This window comes from Macaca fascicularis, chromosome 11 (genome assembly GCF_037993035.2).
Source record: "Macaca fascicularis isolate 582-1 chromosome 11, T2T-MFA8v1.1".
NCBI classification, from domain to species: Eukaryota; Metazoa; Chordata; class Mammalia; order Primates; family Cercopithecidae; genus Macaca; species Macaca fascicularis.
Genome location: NC_088385.1, coordinates 102,040,461 through 102,061,846, shown reverse-complemented (window position 1 = coordinate 102,061,846; position 21,386 = coordinate 102,040,461). Strand labels below are relative to the sequence as shown.

General features: G+C 42.7%; 1 protein-coding gene and 1 pseudogene across 2 annotated transcripts in view; one reads left to right on the top strand and one right to left on the bottom strand.

Annotated features, from left to right (window-relative positions):
• The window catches only part of NDUFA12 (NADH:ubiquinone oxidoreductase subunit A12), a 42,543-nt gene that overhangs the window by 7,054 nt on the left and 14,103 nt on the right, over nucleotides 1–21,386 (top strand). The window contains exons 3-4 of one of the 2 annotated variants that reach the window (XR_012420511.1): nucleotides 2,929–3,016; nucleotides 5,852–5,996. Coding sequence is in view for 1 of the 2 variants with exons in the window: in XM_005571887.5 (XP_005571944.2) it covers nucleotides 2,929–3,016 (88 nt within the window). In the remaining variant the exon portion in view is untranslated. The remainder of the gene's footprint in view (nucleotides 1–2,928; nucleotides 3,017–5,851; nucleotides 5,997–21,386) is intronic. The other variant, XM_005571887.5, reaches the window with a different exon arrangement.
• On the bottom strand, nucleotides 15,775–16,429 carry LOC102138244 (MOB-like protein phocein pseudogene; annotated as a pseudogene).

Genomic DNA, 21,386 nt, shown 5'->3' with positions numbered 1-21,386 from the left:
GTGCGTGTGTGTGTGCGTGTGTGTGTGTGTGTGTGATGAGGTCTCACTATTTTACTTGAGCTGGTCTTGAACTCTTGAGCTCAAGCAATCCTCCCGCCTTAGCCTCCTGAGGAGCTGGAATTATAGGCACATACTGTCACACCTAGTTATGATGTTTTTAATACTCACATAAATCACAGAATTTTAGACCTAGAATAGATTTTAAGAGATTGTCTAAACACTGTTGTTTTATAGATGAAGAAACAGTCACAAGGAACTGTCTTAATCAAAGAGACTTAAGTAATTAATGGCAGAACCTGGGGTAATTATTCTTTCTACTTCTCACTTACTGTTACAAAGTATAACATTACATTCTTTCCTTTCTTTCTTCTTTTCTTTTCTTTTTTTGAGACGGAGTTTTGCTCTTGTTGCCCAGGCTAGAGTGCCATGGCAGGATCTTGGCTCACTGCAACCTCCGTCTCCCAGATTCAAGCGATTCTCCTGCCTCAGCCTCCTGAGTAGCTGGGAATACAGGCATGCGCCATCATGCCCAGCTAATTTTTTATATTTTTAGTAGAGATGGGATTTCTCCATGTTGGTCAGGCTGGTCTCAAACTCCTGACCTCGTGATCTGCCCACCTTAGCCTCCCAAAGTGCTGAGATTACAGGCGTGAGCCACTGCAGCCGTACTCCTTTCTTCTTTTCTCCCTTGCATTGGAAATATTCCTATTTTTGCTAATTAAAAAAAATTAGGGCCTGGCATGGTGGCTCATGCCTGTAATCCCAGTGCTTTGGGAGGCCAAGGTGGGAGGATCAGTTGAGGCCAGAAGTTCAAGACCAGCCTGGGCAACATAGTGTCTCACAATGTCCCCCATCTCGTGTGTGTGTGTGTACCTATATATGTATGTGTATATATATATTTGGTGTATGAAAGCTCTCTCCCCTTTTAATTTTGCAACTCTTTTAATAGTTTAGTCTTTATGTATATTTAAGATTCTTTTATTTTGGGACAGGGTCTCTCGGTTGCCCCACCTGGAATGCAGTGGTGTGATCTCGGCTCACTGCAACCTCTGCCTCCCATGCTCAAGTGATCCTCTCACCTCAAGCTTGAGAGTAGCTGGGAGTACAGGCGTGTGCCACCATGCCCAGCTAATTTTTGTATTTTTTGTAGGGACAGGGTTTCACTGTGTTGCCCAGGATGGTCTCGAACTCCTGAGCTCAAGTGATCCCTCTGCCTCAGCCTCCCAGAGTCCTGGGATTAAGAAGTGAGCCACCGTGCCCAGCCAGTTGTGTTTGCTTATTTAAAAAAAAAAAAAATGCACAGCATTTTTAAAAACAGCAACACAACATTCCAGTGTATGGTAGAACCATTATTTCTTCAATCCTGTTACTGTTGATAGACACATAGGTTGCTTTTGGCTTTTTGCTATTAGGAATGATGCTACTGTGAACCTGCTTATAACTACATGTATGTGTTTAAATAAATTTCTGGCCTGATCTCTACTAAAAATACAAAAATTAGCCAGGCATGGTGGCACATGCCTATGGTCCCAGCTACTCGGGAGGCTGAGGCAGGAGAATTGCATGAACCCAGGAAGGGGAAGTTGCAGGCAGTGAGCCGAGGTTGCGCCACTGCACTCCAGCCTAGGTAACAGAGCGAAACTCCATCTCCAGTAAACAAATAAATAAATAAATAAAGCTGAGTCTGAGAATAGGCATTTAACATTTCAAGAAATACGGAGAGAGAGAGAGAGACAGAGAGGGAGAGATTGTTAAGGCCCACCTCCATCACTATAGCCTAACTGTATTGTCAGGTCTTGACTTATGAAACCTTTCCCAAGGTCTCCTCCGTCTGCCTGCACATTCCCGTGCCTCATTGAATTATAGTTTATTTTTAGTTAGCTATTCTTAAGATTGATTTCTCTAAATGAAGCAGTAAATGTTTATTGAAATCTGTATTTTTAAAAAGAGATGGGGTCATGTTTAAGTACCGGTAGTCAATATTTGTTGATTATATGTTTATCTAGGAAAACCCTGTAAATGAAATGCAGATTACCTTTTGCTTATTGGTTTAAAATCCATCATAGGAATGAACAAATTCAGTGTTCCCTATTGGCAGGTAAGAACAGTAAGGAAGGGGTAGAAGGAATTAATATTTATTATACGCTTATGTGGCTGATGCTGAACTAGGTGAATGTATGTGATATTTAATTTTCACAGCAACTCTAAGATGTAGGTATAGTCATCCACTTTTAATAGATAAAGAAACTGAGGCTCATGAAATTTGCCTAACAACCACTGATAATAAGTGACAAAGCCCAAGTCTTTGCTCAGTTTAAGGACCCAATAGTGTAAATAGTGGTTAGGCCCCTCAACTAGTGCTCAGAAATTTCCTAAATGAGGAATGCAGCCATATTATTTTGATGACATGAGGTGTCCTGTGTACCTAACCATCGTTTCTAATGTTTGCTTATTGTGTATAATTCACAAATTTCCAAAAGGATCGGGGGTGGTTTAAAAAAAATACTTACTTGGAGACGTAGAATTCAAGTATGATTGCTACAAATGTGTTTTTGCCCCAGTCACAAGAGGAGCACCTTATTTTCTGAATACCCTGAACATCCGGGAACACACTTTCCTGTCCTATCTGCTACTCCCTCTGGGGAGCTGGCAGGGAAGCAAGGATTCTCCACTCCGGGAAAGGCCTGAGCCCCTCCACAGCAGTGAATCATCTCAGTCTTTGGTGCAGGTTGCTGATTAAAGCTTGCCACACACGTCCTGGAGCTTGCCTTCATGAATTCACCCAGGGTGTTATTCCTCTAATAGCTCTCTTATATAAGATCACACAAAGTCTTTTCTTAATAAAAAGATTGTCTTGTTTGATATTATGCATCTATGCTTTAAAAAAAAAAAAAGTTTTTCTTTCTAAATGTTCATCTTTCCACTCAGGCCGTCACCGATGGGTTGTATATACTACTGAAATGAATGGCAAAAACACATTCTGGGAAGTGGATGGAAGCATGGTGCCTCCTGACTGGTAAGCTGAGACAACATTTTATTATTTTATTTTATTTGTCTTTTTTTTTTTTTTTTTTTTTTGAGACAGAGTCTCACTCTGTCACCCAGACTGGAGTGCAGTGACACAATCATGACTCACTTCAGCTTTGACCTCCCAGGCTCAAGTGATCCTCCCACATCAGCCTCCCTAGTAGCTGGGACTACAGGCCCATGCCATCTCACCCGGATAATTTTTGTTTCGTTTTTAAATTTGTTTGTTTCTTTTTTGAGACAGAGTCTCATTCTGTCGCCCAGGCCAGAGTGCAGTGCCGCGATCTTGGCTCACTGCAACCTCTGCCTCCTGGATTCAAGCGATTCTCCTCTCTTAGCCTCCTGAGTAGCTGGGACTACAGGTGTGAGCCACCATGCCCAGCTAATTTTGTATTTTTAGTAGAGACAGGGTTTCACTGTGTTGGCCAGGCTGGTCTCGAACTCCTGACCACAGGTGATCCCCCCACCTCGGCTTCCCAAAGTGCTGGGATTACAGGTATGAGCCACCATGCCTGGCCTGTTTTTGTTGTTTGTTTGTTTGTTTGTTTTCTCTGAGACAGTCTTGCTCTGTTGCCCAGGCTGGAGTGCAGTGGCATGATCTTGGTTCACTGCAACCTCTGACTCCCAGATTCAAGCCATTCTCCTGCCTCAGGCTCCCGAGTAGCTGGGACTACAGGCTCATGCCACTACGCCTGGCTAATTTTTATATTTTTAGTAGAGATGGGGTTTCGCCATGTTGGCCAGGCTGGTCTCAAACTCCTGACCTCAGGTGATCCACCTGCCTCGGCCTCTCAAAGTGCTGTGATTGCAGGCATGAGCCACTGTACCTGGCCTAATTTTTGCATTTTTTATAGAGATGCGATTTCGCCATGTTGCCCAGGCTGGTCTCAAACTCCTGGGTTGAAGTGACCCACCCACCTTGGCATCCCATCCCAAAGTGCTGGGATTACAGGCGTGAGCCACCATACCCAGCTTTTATTTATTTATTTTTTTAGTTGAGATGGGATCTTACTATGTTGCCCAGGCTGGAACTCCTGGGCTCAAGCAATCCTCTCACCTCAGCCTCCAAGTAGCTGAGATTATAAGCACGAGCCACCATGCCTGGTTCATTTTATTTAATTTAACTTGACAATATTTATTTCATTACAAAAATATTTATTGAGGCCGGGCGCAGTGGCTCAAGCCTGTAATCCCAGTACTTTGGGAGGCCGAGACGGGCGGATCACGAGGTCAGGAGATCAAGACCATCCTGGCTAACCCGGTGAAACCCCATCTCTACTAAAAAATACAAAAAACTAGCCGGGCGAGGCGGCGGGCGCCTGTAGTCTCAGCTACTCGGGAGGCTGAGGCAGGAGAATGGCGTAAACCCGGGAGGCGGAGCTTGCAGTGAGCTGAGATCCGGCCACTGCACTCCCGCCTGGGCGACAGAGTGAGACTCCGTTTCAAAAAAAAAAATAATAATTTATTGAATATCTCTCTATAAGGCAGTCAGTGGTATTCTTCTGAAAGTATCTGTCCTACTTACATTGAATGCATAAGTTACCCTTAAATTTAGTGGCTTAAAACAACAATTATTTCTGTCTCCATAGTTTTTTTTTTTTTGGGTCAGGAGTTCAGACAAGATAAAACAAGGGTGGCTAGTCTCTGCTCCCAGATGTCTGGAGCCTCAGCTGGAAGACTCCAAGGCTGGACACTGGAATCATCTGAAAACTTGATCAGGCTGGGTGTGGTGACTCACGCCTGTAATCCCAGCACTTTGGAAGGCTGAGGCGGGTGGATCACGAGGTTAAGAGATCGAGACCATCCTGGCTAACACAGTGAAACCCCGTCTCTACTAAAAATACAAAAATTAGCCGGGCTCAGTGGTACGTGCCTGTAGTCCCAGCTACTTGGGAAGCTGAGGCAGGAGAATCACTTGAACCCGGAAGGCAGAGGTTGCAGTGAGTCGAGATCGTACCACTGTACTCCAACCTGGCAACAGAGCGAGTCTCCGTCTCCACAAAAAAAAAAGAAAAAGGAAAACTTGTTCACTTAGTATCTGGCATTTATTGTTGGCTGTCAGCTGGGGTTATAGCTGGGCCTGTGGGTTGGAATACCTTCATGTTGCCTGGGCTGACACAGGCAAGTGCTCTGAGAGAGTGAGCTAGGCAGGAGCCATATTGCCTTATCTAACTTAGTCTTGCAAATTGTCCAGTATCACTTTCATATTCCATTGATTGAGGCAATTAGAAAGCTCCGCCCAAGTTCTACTTGAGAAAACATGGACCTATCTCTTGATGGAGGCATGTCAACATCACGGTATATATTGGGATGTATAATGGTGTGGCTGTCTTAGAACAACAATATGCCATAGTATCACCTGTCTTGGTGAAGCGGAAGGTGAAAAGAACTTTGGCTGTAATCTTGTCTGGCGGTTTGACTTTAAGCAAGTTCCTTAAGCTCTTTAGGGCTTAGTTTCATCATCTGTAAAATGATAGTCCTAAAATTCCTTAGGTCTCTAAAACTTGTATGACTTTATAATATACATATTTTGAGATGAAATTCTAAATGCTCACTTGAATTACCAAATTTTGCATGAAGTGTTTCTAAGCAAAGTACTTATATCTGTTTCATAGACTGCTGAAATAATGCCATAGAGTTGATATACAGTTAAACTCTGGAGATCCTTTCCAGTGGTCTAGAAAATTTCACTCAAAAACTAGAAATAAGTATATCTGGTGGGCTGTGACATTTTATTTTAATTGGATTTGAACATCAGAGCTAGTTTTGGGCTGTCTTCAGTAGAAAGTGGGATAATCTCAGTGTATTTGCCTCTGTTCTAAAGAGTCACTTGGAAACCCAGATATGGGACATAAGCGAGCGAAGTGCAGCTATGAAACAATAGGAGGTCGGGGAACTACAGTGAACTGAAAAGGACAGACCTGTCAAAGAGGGCAGCAGGCTTCTTCAGCAAACCCCAGTTCCATCCGGTGAGAATTCTGCGGGTTTCTGGAATTTTCAAAGGTGGACATCTGTATTTCTTTGTGAGACTTCTTGTTTTTTCTTGCTTTTTTTTTTGTTGAGATAGAGTTTCACTCTGTTGCCCAGGCTGGAGTGCAGTGGCACCATCTTGGCTCACTGCAACCTCTGCCTCCCAGGTTCAAGCGATTCTCCTGCCTCAGCCTCTTGAGCAGCTGGGACTACAGGCACCTGCCACAATGCCTGGCTAATGTTTCTACTTTTACCACAGACAGGTTTCACCATGTTGGCCAGGCTGGTCTCAAACTCCTGGCCCCAAGTGATCCACCCACTTCAGCCTCTCAAAGTGTTGGGATTACAGGCATGAGCCACCACACCGGGCCATTTCTTGTTTTTTCAATTAATTTTCAAAAATATTTGACATTTTAAATACAGCCTTATCTAGCAGAACCTTCCACGATGACGGAAGTGTTCTTTATCTGCCCTGGCCGATAGGGTAACCACTTGCCACATGTGGCCCAGAACATTATTTTTATTATTATTATTATTATTGAGACAGGGTCTCACTCTGTTGCCCAGGCTGGAGTGCAGTGGCACAATCAGGGTTCACTGCAGTCTCGACTTCCTGGGCTCAGGTGATCCTCCTGCCTTAGCCCCCTGAGTAGCTGGGACTACAGGCATGTGGCACCATGCCCAGCTAATTCTTTTGTATTTTTAGTGCAGATGAGGTTTTGCCATGTTGCCCAGGCTGGTCTCGAACTCCTGGACTCAAATGCTTCGCCCACCTCTACCTCCCAAAATACTGGGATTACAGGCATGAGCCACCATGCCTGGCCTTTCTAGAGCACTTTAAAATACCGATAATCCAACTGAGGACATTTTTAAATTTTTATTTGTGATAAATAGGCTACTCAATTGGACAGAACAACTTTTTTTTTTTTCCAAATACTGTGTGAGCTAAGCAAAACATATTTGTACTGTACATTTTTTGCTGAGCTATAACCAGTTTTCAACCCGTGTTCTACTACTTGGACTAATTGTGAGCACTGACTATGTCAGTGATGTAGTTTGAAGAACATGATAATGGATAATGTCTTTAAAAGCTCACTGGGGCTCGGTGTGGTGGCTCATACCTGTAGTTCCAGCACTTCAGAAGGCTGAGGCATGAGGATCGCTTGAGGACAGAAGTTTGAGACCAGGCTGTGCAACATAACAAGGCCTCATCTCTATAAATAAAAAAGTTTTAGAAAATTAGTCAAGCATGGTGGTGTGTGCCTGTAATTCCAGCTACTTGGGAGGCTGAGGTGGGAGGATCCCTTGAGCTCAGGGGTTTGAGGTTGCAAGGAGGTATCAGTGCATCACTGTACTCCAGCCTGGGCAACAGAGTGAAACCCTGAATCTGAAAAAAGAAGTTCATTGGTTCTTAACATGAGAAAGCAGCACTGATTAGGAACTTTCTCATGCTATATCATTAGGGGATTGCTGTTGCACTCTTTTTAGTGGGAAATAATAACCTGTTGTTCTGTTAAGGTCTGAGGAGCTGTGGGTTGTTTTGGGTTGTTTATTTTTATTTTTATTTTTTATTTTTTCCACATTCTGTGTCTTTGTTTTTTTCTTCAACTTTTATTGTAAGTTCCAGGGTACATGTGCTGGATGTGCAGGTTTACATAGGTAAACGTGTGCCATGGTGGTTTGCTGCACAGATCATCCTGTCACCTAGGTATTAAGCCCAGCATGCACTGAGCTTGGGTTTTAGGTTTAGAACCATCAACCTTCTCCGAAGGGGCATTCTATATGTTAGGAGGATTATTTGAGACCAAGGTGTCAACATGGAATTCAGGCTTTTGCAGCTGAGGTGTCCTGGTTTTTGTTTCATTGAGAGATTGTTTCTTGGGTGGAGTTGGTCCTGGGAGGCTGTGGAAGGCATGTAAGCTGTCTTATTCAGATTGATATCTATCTGCTTCAAAACGTTCATCTAACATTGGTGCTCAGGGGCCACAGTTGGGGAGATGAGGGGTAGGCTGTGATTTCAATTATGTGCGATTAAGTATGTTTAAAATTATAAAATAGTAAAAACCTGAAAAGATAAAAGTTCTATTCAGTGGAGCAAGTCCTTTTATTTGATCTGAGATCACAGGAAAATGAAGGTAAGAGCTGTAGAAGATCACTCCAGCAGGTGCCTGAGGGCAAGGGAGGATTCAAAGCTGCATTTCTTTGTGGAGAGAAGCCTCCTAAGGGCTGAGTACCTTTGATGACCCTTGTTTGTATGGGAAGCTTCACGGCTTGTGATGAATCTTTGTAGGGAGAAATGGTGTTGGACAAGCTTAGCTGTTTGTTTCTCAAAGCCCTGTTTGTTGACTGTGACACACTGTGGAATTCTAAATCTGTGGATTCTTACCCTTGATTCGTGAATACATTTGATGTTGGGTTGATTTATCTCTAATTAGAGAGCCAGGTATTATTACATGTAGAGAGTAATTGTACAGATACAATTTATCATCTCTATTCAAATAACTATTTATTTAGTACCTACCAGGTGCCAAGAACCTGGGGATAAAGCAGTGAATAAAACAGGGTCCTCGTTTTCATGGGGGAAGGCAGAAAAACATACTTTACGTATTTGTGGTAATGATAAGTGCAAGGAAGATGATATGAAGCTGGGCCTCACAGGGGAATCAAGAGCAATGGAAGGGTCAGGTGGCTGTTTTATACAGGAGTTAGAGAAAGATTCTTTGAGGAAGTGACATTTGAGGAAAGACCTAGAAGAGGGGGAGAAAGCATTCCAGGCAGAGGGAACCACAGGTGCAAAGCCTGTATGTTTGAGACGTATTGCTTGGTGTGTTCAAAAACAGCAGTATGGCCAGTTTGGCTGGAATGGAATGAGTGAGGGGAAGATGTTAAGAAACGAGGTAGGAGAAATAGCTAGGGCCCAAATCATGTAGATCTTGTAAGACGAAAGTTTCTTGTATTGGCTTGAACCCTGAGAGCGTGCCAATAGACAACATGAGGCGATGTGGACCAACATGCTGTTTTAATGAGTGCCTGGGTGCAGGCGGGCTGAGGCCTAAAATGGTGTTAGCACCAAATGAGGACGGGGCAGGGGTTTTATAGTCTCCTGTAAATAGGAAGTGTCTCGGTCTGATGTAACTGCTATCTAGTACCTGGACGGCCTGCCTCTTGATCTTCAAGGGGGTTTGTGTCTTTCAGCCAGCTCTCTTCCTGCTTCTGGTGTCTTGCTGACACAGGCTGCTGCCCAAGTAGCCTTGAGCCTTGGGACTGAGCCTGAGAAGGGAGGAGTTACTCATCCCTTCAAGCTTTCAGGCCTCGGGGAGACTCTTTCAGTAAGCCATGGTACATACTTCGGCTTTTTGTCTGAATTTACCTGGAAGTCACTGGAAGGTAAGATAGGGTGTGATCTGGTTGACAGGTTTTTTAACACTTGGAATAATCCCGAACTTTCAGAATCGTTACAGATATTTCATTTATTTATTTATTTTATTATTATATTTTTTTGAGACAGAGTCTCACTCTGTTACCAAGCTGGAGTACAGTGGCGCGATCTCAGCTCACTGCAACCTCCGTCTCCCGGGTTCAAGCGATTCTTTTGCCTCAGCCTCCCGAGTAGCTGGGACTACAGGCAGACACCACTACCTCCAGCTAATTTTTGTATTTTTAGTAAAGATGAGGTTTCACCATGTTGGCTAGGATGGGCTCAATCTGTTGACCGCATGATCTGCTCACCTTGGCCTCCCAAAGTGCTGGGATTACAGGCATGAGCCACCACGCCCAGCTTACAAATATTTTGATAACTTGAAAGTAAGTTGCCAGATTGATGTCCCATCACTCCTGAATACCTTAGCGGGTACTTCCTGCAAACAAGAGCATTGTCCTGCGTATCCACAATGTAACCATAAATATGAGGAAAGTAACAATGATACACTATGTAAGGGAGGCAAAATTTTACCCTTATCCTCTTAGGGCTTTTTGGCTGGGCCTGAGAATTAAAGACATGTTAACAGGAGAAAAGCATACAAATTTATTTAATATAAGAGTTCCGGCCGGGCGCGGTGGCTCAAGCCTGTAATCCCAGCACTTTGGGAGGCTGAGACGGGCGGATCACGAGGTCAGGAGATCGAGACCATCCTGGCTAACACGGTGAAACCCCGTCTCTAATAAAAAATACAAAAAAAAACTAGCCGGGCGAGGTGGCGGGTGCCTGTAGTCCCAGCTACTCGGGAGGCTGAGGCAGGAGAATGGCGTGAACCCGGGAGGCGGAGCTTGCAGTGAGCCGAGATCTGGCCATTGCACTCCAGCCTGGGTGACACAGCAAGACTCCGTCTCAAAAAAAAAAAAAAAAAAAAAGAGTTCCATGACTTGGAGCCCTCATAAGGGAATGAAGACCCAAAGATGCAGTTCATATTGAACACTTAGATACTGAATTGGACAAAGAGTAGAACATTGTGAAAATGTGACAAGACAAAGGGACTTGGGCTTGAATAGGTTAATTGTGTGGAGAAGTGACCAAGAAGATAAGAGTTAATTTAACAAAGTTTGTGCAGATTTCCCTTGACCTCAGTTTCCTGTCCTTGATGTAGAAAGATATTTTCCTTCTGGTATAGGGAGGACATCTTTTATGTGAGAATTTTTTCTCCTTTCAGAAAGAAAAAGGTCATATTATTCTTGTGCCTGCTGTTTTTGTTTTGTTTTGTTTTGAGACAAGATCCTGCTTTGTCGCCCAGGCTAGAGTGCAGTACAATCTTGGCTCCCTGCAGCCTTGACCTCTGGGGCTCAAGTGATCCTTCTACCTCAGCCTCCCAAGTAACTGGGATTACAGGTGTGGGCCACCACACCTAATTCTGTATTTTTAGTAGAAATGGGGTTTCACCACATTGGCCAGGCTGGTCTTGAACTCCTGGCCTCAAGTGATCTGCCTCCCTCAGCCTCCCAAAGTACTGAGATTACAGCCATGAGAGCCACCACACTCGGCTGTGCCTGCTGTTTTTCAAGTGCCTTTAACTCAGCATGGTCAATATGCCAGAGCTGCCTATTTTGGAGCAGTGTGTTCTGAATTTCAGCCACTCAGGTTTCATCAGTTGTCCCAACAACGCCCTTTATAGAGAGATCCAATCACACATTTCATATGGATCTCAAGTTCTTTAGTCTCCTTCACACTGGATTGGCTCCTCAGCTTTTCCGTGATCTTCAGGACCTTGAGGCTTTTGAAAATTACTCGGCAGTTACATTGTTGAAGGTCCCTCAGTGGGTTTGTTGGATGTTTCCTCACGACTAGGTTCAGGCTGTGTGTCTGACATTCCTGTCACTGAAGCCATGTTTTTCTGGTTGCACTCTATTAAGTAGCAGCTGATTTGTGTTTGTCCTATTATTAATGAAAACCTCTATCATGTAATTAAGGGGTCTGCCAGTTTTCTCCATTCTGAAGTTACTAATTTTCCCTTTGTAATTAGTTAACATTTTGTGGGGAGACTCTTTGAGATTATATAAGTATCCCCTTACTCATCAGAGTTTTAATTCATTACATCTGTATCAACTCCTATTTTAATCAATGGGTTATAATCCATTGTTATAATTGGTTCTTTTATTGTTCAAATTGAGCTCTATTTGACTAGTTGGAACCCATTCAAGTTGCATTTGGAGTTCTTTAGAGGTTTTTAGAGGGGAGGGGTTCTCAGTTTTTAAAAATATTTTATTTGAGACAGAGTCTCACTCTGTCGCCCAGGCTCAGTGCGGTAGTGCTTTCACAGCTCACTGCAGCCTCAACCTACTGGGCTTAAGCCATCCTCCTGCCTCAGCCTCCCAAGTAGCTGGGACTACAGGCGTGCATCACCACACCCTGCTGTTTTTTTTTTAAGAGATGAGGTCTCACTGTGTTGCCCAGGCTAAAATTTTATTTTTAATTGACAAATAATAATTGTATATATTTGTGGGGCACAATATGATGTTTTGATATGTGTTTACATTGTGGAATGATTAAATCAAGCCAATTAATAAATCCATTACCTCACATACTTATCTTTTTTTGTGGTAAAAACATTTAAAATTATTTTAGCAATTTCCAAATATACAATGCATTATTATTTATTACAGTCACCATTCTGCGCAGTAGAGCACTAAGGCTCATTCCTCCTAACTGAAATTTTGTACTCTTTTATCAACATCTCCTCTTTTTTATACTCTCCACTCCTCCTGTCCCTGGTAACCACCATTCTACTCTGCTTTTTTTTTTTTTTTTTTCCTTCTTTTAAAGATAGGGTCTTGTTCTATCTCCCATACTGGAGTTCAGTGGCACATTAATAGCCCACTACAGCTTCAATATGATGTGCTCAAGCGATCTTCCCACCTCAGCCTCCTGAGTAGCTGGGACTAGCTAATTTTATTTATTTATTTATTTATTTATTTATTTAAAGACAGAGTTTTGCTCTTGTTGCGCAGGCTGGGGGACAGTGGCGTGATCCCAGCTCACTGCAACCTCTGCCTCCCAGGTTTAAGCGATTCTCCTGCCTCAGCCTTCCGAGTAGCTCAGATTACAGGTGCACACCGCCACGCCCACCTAACTTCTGTATTTTTAGTAGAGACAGGGTTTCGCCATGTTGGCCAGGCTGGTCTCGAATTCCTGACCTCAGGTGATCTACCCGCCTCAGCTTCCCAAAGTGCCGGGATTACAGGTGTGAGCCACCGCGCCTGGCCTATTTTTATTTTTAGTAGAAGCAAGGTCTCGCTATGTTGCACAGTCTGGTCTCAAATTCCTGAGCCCGAGCAATCGTTGCCTTGGCTTCCCAAAATGTTGGGATTACAGGTGTGAGCCACTGCACCCAGCGTGATGTTTTCTTTTGGAGATTTTTTTATCTGATCAATTTTAAATACACAGTACAAGGAAGATGGAATGAATAAGAAAAAAACTGATATTCTATTTCCCTATTAACACTAAGCCATATTTTTCAAAATATGTTTCAAAATACTTAGCCAGATCACCAATCCCAGTCACTACCTTTGTTTAAATATTCACTAAAAGGCCAGACCTGGTGGCTCACGCCTGTAATCCCAGCACGTTGGGAGGCCAAGGCAGGCGGATCACCTGAGATCAGGAGTTTGAGACCAGCCTGGCCAACAGTGTGAAACCCCGTCTCTACTAAAAATACAAAAAATTAGCCGGGCATGGTGGTGGACACCTGTAATCCCAGCTACTTTGGAGGCTGAGGCAGGAGAATCACTTGAAACCAGGAGGTGGAGGTTGCAGTGAGCCCAGATCATGCCACTGCACCCCATCCCGGGCAACAGTGTGAGACTCCATCTCAAAAAAAAAAAAAAAAAAAAAAATTCACCAATAAATTAGTCAAGTGGTAGAAACCCATTGAGAGACATGGTCTAGAGAGAACAGCTAAATAGCTACATATATCTTAGTAACAGTTTAGTCCCAATATTTAGCAAGCTTGTTTAAAAATTACTATTCCCATTGGTTTATAGTGACATTAATATAAATATGTAATTTGAAAGTCAAAATTCCTTTCACCGTGAACATAAAACTTTTTATAAGATAGTTGTGGGTTGGGGTATAGTAATGATGGGGGCTGCTGGCCATATTCAAAGCCTAAAAGACTGGCAGCTTGGAAAGGTATAAACCATATATATATATATACTCTCAGTATACTGCTATGTCCCACATTTTTGCTGTACATTCTTGTCTAATAATATGGTATAAATTATTCCCTTAAATTTGAAAAAACAGTGAAGATGAATCCATTTTTGTCTTCATTTCAAAATAACTCTTTTAAATGGAAAAGCATTTCCTTGTGTTAGTTAAATTTGTTCAAAAGATGGATTTAAATACTTTCTTCACAACATGTACAGTTTTTTTCACCTTTAGTGCCTCATTATAATCAGTCTGGCAGTAAGACCTTCAGTGCTTTATCAGAAATGAGATTATAAGATTGTTAAACCTGTACTTGAATCCTTCTTAAGACACTGAATTATACCAAAGTCCAAAAAACATATGACCACTTATCAACACCCTCAGAACCTGTGAATTACTGCAGATAATCTCACATGCGCATATAATTCAAACAGAAACTTTGTGGACAGGGTGTATAAAATAAATACTAAAATATTTCTTCAACTCTATTTAATGCTGCTTAGATGGTTAGATGAAAAGACTAATATTACTGACAGGAAGAGAAACTATTTTAAGGACTATTTTCTTTTTTTTTTTTTTTTTTTTTTTTTTTTTGAGGCGGACTCTCGCTCTGTGGCCCAGGCTGGAGTGCAGTGGCCGGATCTCAGCTCACTGCAAGCTCCGCCTCCCGGGTTCACGCCATTCTCCTGCCTCAGCCTCCCGAGTAGCTGGGACTACAGGCGCCCGCCACCTCGCCCGGCTAGATTTTTTTTTTTTTGTATTTTTTATTAGAGACGGGGTTTCACCGTGTTAGCCAGGATGGTCTTGATCTCCTGACCTCGTGATCCACCCATCTTGGCCTCCCAAAGTGCTGGGATTACAGGCTTGAGCCACCGCGCCCGGCCTTAAGGACTATTTTCTAAGTAGTTGGAACAATTTTGCAAAACAAAGTTAGGCAAGGGCCTATGCCAATACATTGTTCCTGTAGTGTAATGTAATAGCTAATATGGAATATAATCAGTAAGCAGTTAATATGAATATAAATAGGTATAATCCATCACTAAATCACAGTCTGGTGAAAAGCTTCTCAGCTAAAGTAGTTTGAGAAGAGGGTTAAGGGAAGGAGAAGTGGCAGGCAGGGCAGGTTGCCAGTGGGAACATCATTTATGTACCTTACCATTATCATCATCTTGTATGTAACAGTCTACTGTTGTAGAAAGGTAAACCCTTTCCAAGTATGCTAGCCTAGAATGTACTTTATGTAGCATAGTAAGATTATTTAGGTATTAATGCTTCATTTGCATTTATATTTAGATATACAAATAATCACATGCATATTAAAACTAAACAGAATCTTATAACACTTTAATCTCATTTTGGGAAAGTTAACAGGTACGATGGAAGTGTATACTACAGAAGTTTCTAGAATATCTATACTGAGAGGTAAAACCAAAGGAAACCACCTGTTTAGTATATGGCTTGTACAAAACCTCAAGCTCACTCATTTTTTTTATAGGTGGATTTGTTTGATAAGGATTGTGATCCAGTGATTATTTAGCAGCAATTTTACAAACTGTAAATTCTTTTATTAACAGGCATTTTAAACAGATAATACTAATCTTATTTATTTTTTATTTTTGTTTTTCTGAGACAGTCTCTCTCTGTTGCCCAGAATTGAGTGCAGTGGTATGATCTCAGCTCACTGCAACCTCTGCCTCCCGGGTTCAAGTGATTCTCCTGCCTCAGCCCCCTAAGTAGCTGGGACTACAGGCCTGCACAACCATGCTTGGTTAATTTTTTATATTGTTCATAGAGACAGGGTTTCGTCATGTTTCTCAGGCTGGTCTCGAACTCCTGAGCTCAAAGGATTTACCCACCTTGGGCTCCCAAAGTGCTGGGATTACAGATATGAACCACCGCACCTGGCCCTAATCTTATTGAAAACCCATGAGTGCCAAACTGGGGAATATACAGCTTATGCATAACTTAAAAAGCAATTCCCATTTTATTAATAAAAGACAAACACAGCATACCAAAACCTATACTAAACAAATAAGCTATAATATGGACACATGATTGATATGTCTAAAATGATATATACAGCACATAATTAATGTTAATTATGTGATCAGTACATTTTTCTATATAATTCCCTTCATGCTTCACTTTTCCCTAGAAACTGAATTCTGAGCTTCCTCTTCTAAAATTGGTACACTCAGGTTATCCTTGGACATCAAATTATACTTCAGCACAAAGTTAGTAAACCGATGACACAAAAATGTCTCATTTTCATATTTATCAAAAATTTGCCAGTGATGAAAATAAGCACATTAAAATATTATATAAATCCTATGGCATGCTGATCCTAGTTTTGCTACCGATGATTCCTTTATACTAACCTTGCCGGGAAAATATTGCTGTTCAGAAGACACAGCACCATCAAATGTATGTCTATTGTAGTCTATAGCAGGACACTCTTGTTTTATGAGTTGCACAAAGACAAATCCATTGTTCTCTTGCTGTCATTTAAGTATCTGGATGGCATTCACTCTGAAGTTTGACCTCAAGTCCATTTAGCTGAAGGCAGAATTGCTTTAAGTGTTCCTATTTCCGTACAGTTTCATCTTGGTCTTCAGGTGGTTCAAGAATTTTGTCAATATTGGAGCAGCCTGCTCTTACGTTCTGTTCAATGTGCTGCTGATACACGAGTGTACTGTCCTATTTTCTCAAGGATTCATCAGGCCAGTTATAGAAATCTTGTGCCTTGGTGCCCAGTCTGTTCTGCCTCAGCACTGCTGTCCCTTCTACCATGACCATAGTGCCCGTTCTGGGCAGCTGGAGTTGGTACCTGGATGTCTCTACTTCTATGAGTTCAATTTTTTAAGATTCCACATATAAGTGGGATCATGCAGTATTTATCTTGCTGTGCCTGGCTAATTTTGCTTAGCATAATGTCTTCCAGATTCACCCATGATATCCGAATGACAGAATTTCCCTCTTTTTTTAAGGCTGAATGGTATTCTATTGTGTACATATACCACAATTTTTTTTTATCCATTCATCCGATGATAGACACCTAGATTGCTTCTTTATCTTAGCTTTGTGAATAATGCTTCAGTGAACATGGGAGTGCAGGTATCTCTTCAGCATAATTCAGGAATCTTACTTCTGGGTATAATTCCTTTGGATATATACCCAGAAGTGGGATTGCTGAATCATATGGTAATTCTATTTTTAGTTTTCTGAGGAACCTCCATGCTGTTTTCTATAGTGCTATATTAATTTACATTCCCACCAACAATGTACAGGTTCCCTTTTTTCCTTTTCTTTTTTTTTTTTTTTTTTTTGAGACAGAATCTCGCTCTGTCGCCCAGGCTGGAGTGCAGTGGCACGATCTCGACTCAGTGCAACCTCTGTCTCCCAGCTTCAAGCAATTCTCCTGCCTTAGCCTCCTGAGTGGCTGGGATTACTGGTGTGAGCTACTATTCCTGGATAATTTTTGTATTTTTAGTAGAGATGGGGTTTTGCCATGTTGGCCAGGTTGGTCTCAAACTCCCAACTTCAGATGATCCACCCACCTCAGCCTCCCAAAGTGCTGGGATTACAGGCATGAGCCACCGCACCTGGCTGCAGGTTCCCTTTTCTTCATACCTTTGCCAACACTTGTTATCTTCTGTCTTTTTGATAAGTCATTTTAGCAGGTATGAGGTGATATCTCACTGTGGTGGTAATTTGCGTTTCCCTGATGATAGTGACAATGAGCATTTTTTTCATATAGCTGTTGACCATTTGTATGTCTTCTGAGAAATGTCTAGGTACTTTGTTCCTGCCAACTGCTTTTTTTGAGACTTTTCTTTTTGAGGCTGAAAGGCTGAAGTGCAGTGGCGCAATCTCGGCTCACTGCAAGCTCCGCCTCCTGGGTTCACACCATTCTCCTGCCTCAGCCTCCCTAGTAGCTGGGACTACAGGTGCCCGCCACCATGCCTACCTAATTTTTTTGTATTTTTAGTAGAGACGGGGTTTCACCGTGTTAGCTAGGGTGGTCTTGATCTCCTGACCTCGTGATCCGCCCTTCCAGGCCTCCCAAAGTGCTGGGATTACAGGCGTGAGCCACCACGCCCGGCTAAAAATTTTCTTTGTAAAAACACGGTTTCCCTTTGTTACCCAGGCAGGTCTGTAACTCCTGGCCTCAAGTGAGCCTCCCACCTTGGCCTATCAAAATGCTGGGATTACAGGCATGAACCACCATGCCCAGCCACTTTTCCTTTATTTTATTTATTTATTTATTTTTTTTGGAGACAGAGTCTCGCTCTGTTGCCAGGCTGGAATGCAGTGGTGCGATCTCCACTCACTGCAACCTCCGCTTCCCAGGTTCAAGCGATTCTCCTGCCTCAGCCACCTTAGTAGCTGGGATTACAGGTGCACACTACCATGCTCAGCTAATTTTTGTATTTTTAATAGAGATGAGGTTTCACCATGTTGGCCAGGATGGTGAGTTTTTTAAATTCCATATATATATGGAATTAATAATAATATATATATAAATAATTAATAATTATTATATATAATATATAATTATATATAATATATAAATAATTAATAATATATTTTTTATTTTATTTAATATATATAATATATATAAAATATATATTATATATAAAAATTATATATTATTTTATAAAATAAATATATATTTTTTTATTTATTTATTTTTTTGTCTATTAGCATGGGGTGGGGGGTCCTTTTGAAATATCTTCATCATTCTTGGAGCACCTTCTTACTTTCTGACATGAGGTGTTCCAGGTTAATCTTAGAGGTTCTCTGTTCCAGCCTTGGAGAAAGCCATTTCTCTGAGGAACCCCGTGCTTGTTTTGCTTGGTTTTTGTTTTTTGAGACGGAGTTTTGCTCTTATTGCCAAGGCTAGAGTGCAATGGCACAATCTCAGCTCAACTGCAACCTCCGCCTCCAGGTTCAAGTGATTCTCCTGCCTCAGCCTCTTGAGTAGCTGGGATTACAGGTATGCACCACCACCCTGGCTAATTTTGTATTTTTAGTACAGACGGGGTTTCTCCATGTTGGTCAGGCTGGTCTCAAACTCCCAACCTCGGGTGATTCATCCACCTCAGCCTCCCAAAGTGCTGGGATTACAGGTATGAGCCACCACAGCTGACCATTTGCTTGTTTTTTAGTGGAGAGTGGTATTAGAAATGAAGATATGAATGTCAGCTGTGCTCATCGTTATTGGAATGTCAGTGCTCCCAGGCCTTCTCAGTGGACAAGCTAGGGAACAACAGGTGTAACGATTGTGTGTCCCCACCAGTACCACTGACGGCAGTCCGACACTACAGGTTACACTCTAGTTTTCTCCCTCTCCCATGTATAGCTGGTTTTTTTCTTAATATAGTTATTTTTTCAATTCCACTGTGTATAACTAAGTTCCCATTGCTGCCCTCTCATCCCCCTCCCCCACTGGACTTCCTCCTTACCCCAGTTTGCCTCCAGCCCCCAAACCAGCTTGCCACCCTCCCCTCTCCTTGTGTGGACAGGCTCTTTCCCCCACAAAGCTCTGACACATCCTGCTGGGCTACCGCAGCATTCTCCTCACATACCACGTGCAGATGTCTACATTCCTCGGGCCCACTTAATGACTTTTGCACTCTGATTTACATTTTTAAAGCATCTCTGTGGTTGCTACGAAGAATAAAGGAAGGGGGCAAGACAAGTGTGGAAGCAGGCTAATCGCTTAAGAAGCTGTTGTAAGTCCTGATCTAGACAGTTGATGGGGTTGGACTAGGGTGCTAGTGATGCAGGTTGGGAGGTTTGGGGTTGTATTAGTTGTCTATTACTGTGGAACAAGTTATCCCAAACTTAGCTTAAGACAGTAAATATTATCTCACAGCAATTTGAGTGTAGCTTAGCTGGGTGCCTCAGGCTCAGGGTCTCACAAGGTTACAATTGAGATCTTGTCTGAGGCTGCTGTGCTCTCAAGGTTTGGCTTGGGAAGGACCCACTGCCACACTTACTCACGTGGCTGTAGACAGATGTCAGAAGATTTGCCTCCCAGCTCACTCAGTAGACCTCTGCACAGACCACCCACCTCATGACATGGCGCCTGGCTTCCCCAGACCAAGGTGGACGGCACAGTCTTTTTAAACCTCATCTAGGAAGTGACATCCTATACTTCAGCTGTCTGTTTTTTAGAAGTCAATCAGTCCAGCCACACTTAAGAAGAGGGTATTAAACAAGGGTGTGAATACCAGGAGGCGGCGATCACTGGAGGCCCTCTTAGAGGGTGCCAAGTAAGATGGAGTCAGCGGGATTTGCTGATTGATTGGCTTTTGAAAGAAAAACCAGTCAAGGATGACTTCAGGATTTTTCGCCTGAACTACTAGAGGTACAGTTACTGAGATAGGGAAGAGTGGAGTAGGGGGAGCAGGTTGAGAAGAGGTAGTCTACGTTACGTATGAGAAGCTTGATAGACGACCACATGAGAAGGTGAGTAGACAGTTGAAAGCTAGCCTGTTGGTTAGGATAGAGATTGGTGTTGGAGATAGGATTTTGGTTTGATTTTATCTAGTGTAGTATTCAACTTAACTTTATAAATTGAGGTTTAGGAGAATATGACCTTCAGTTAAATGCCTAGCTCTGTTATCCTGGAAACCAGATAAAATTGTATTAACAGTATTGCAACATAAAATCGACCTCTGTTTGGGAAATTGCATCTGGATTGAGAGGAATTAGAAATGCCTGGTGAGTGCTGCTGCTCTCAGAACTGGCATGACCCTGTGGGAAAGGGAATCCTGAAGTATGCCTTTGGAGTTATTAGAGACGTTGGCTTTGGTGGAGCATAAAGCTTTGAAGTTAAGGCAGCTCCTGCACCTGCCTCATGTTGCTCTCTTCTCCCTTGAGCCTGTGCTGTGTCACCTCGGGAGTTAAAGAAAATAGCTTCTGGGCCCGGCGCGGTGGCTCACACCTGTAATCCCAGCACTTTGGGAGGCCAAAGCAGGCGGATCACAAGGTCATGAGATTGAGACCATCCTGGCTAATACAGTGAAACCCCGTCTCCACTAAAACTACAAAAAAAAAAAAAAAATTAGCCGGGCATGGTGGTGGGCGCCTGTAGTCCCAGCTAACTCGGGAGGCTGAGGCAGGAGAATGGCGTGAACCTGGGAGGCGGAGTTTGCAGTGAGCCGAGATCGTGCCACTGCACTCCAGCCTGGGCGACAGAGCAGAGACTCCGTCTCAAAAAAATAAAAATAAAAATTAGAAAAGCTTCTGGACGGCTGGGTGAGCTGTCACTTGCATGAACAGTGGCACAGACTCCCAGGGAGAGGAACCTCTGATGCTGCCCGGCTGGCAAACTGTGATTCCTGTCCTCTGTCCTGAGTTCTCAGGTACCAAGTGTGATAGTCTTATGAGTCTGTTCAGTAGCTGCATAATCTCACCTAGGGAAAGATTTCCCTTAGAGACATTAGTGTTTTGGATAGAATTTTAGTCAGCTTCTCTGTTTCACTTAATGTTCTCTAATCTTATGGGAAACATTAGAAATCTTGTGGAAAAATGAGTTCATTTTATCCTCTGGTCTAAAGGCCTTCACTTCTTTGAATCTGCCAGCCACCAGTAAAGACTGCTAAGTCCACCAGTACAAAAACAAAAGATGGTGCTGCAAACTTCTCGGATGGGCAGTTGAGCTTCACATGCCTTGAAAATAAGAAACGGGGATTGCCTAGAACCTAACACAGTCTGCTTGCAAACTTGATTCATTCAACAAATA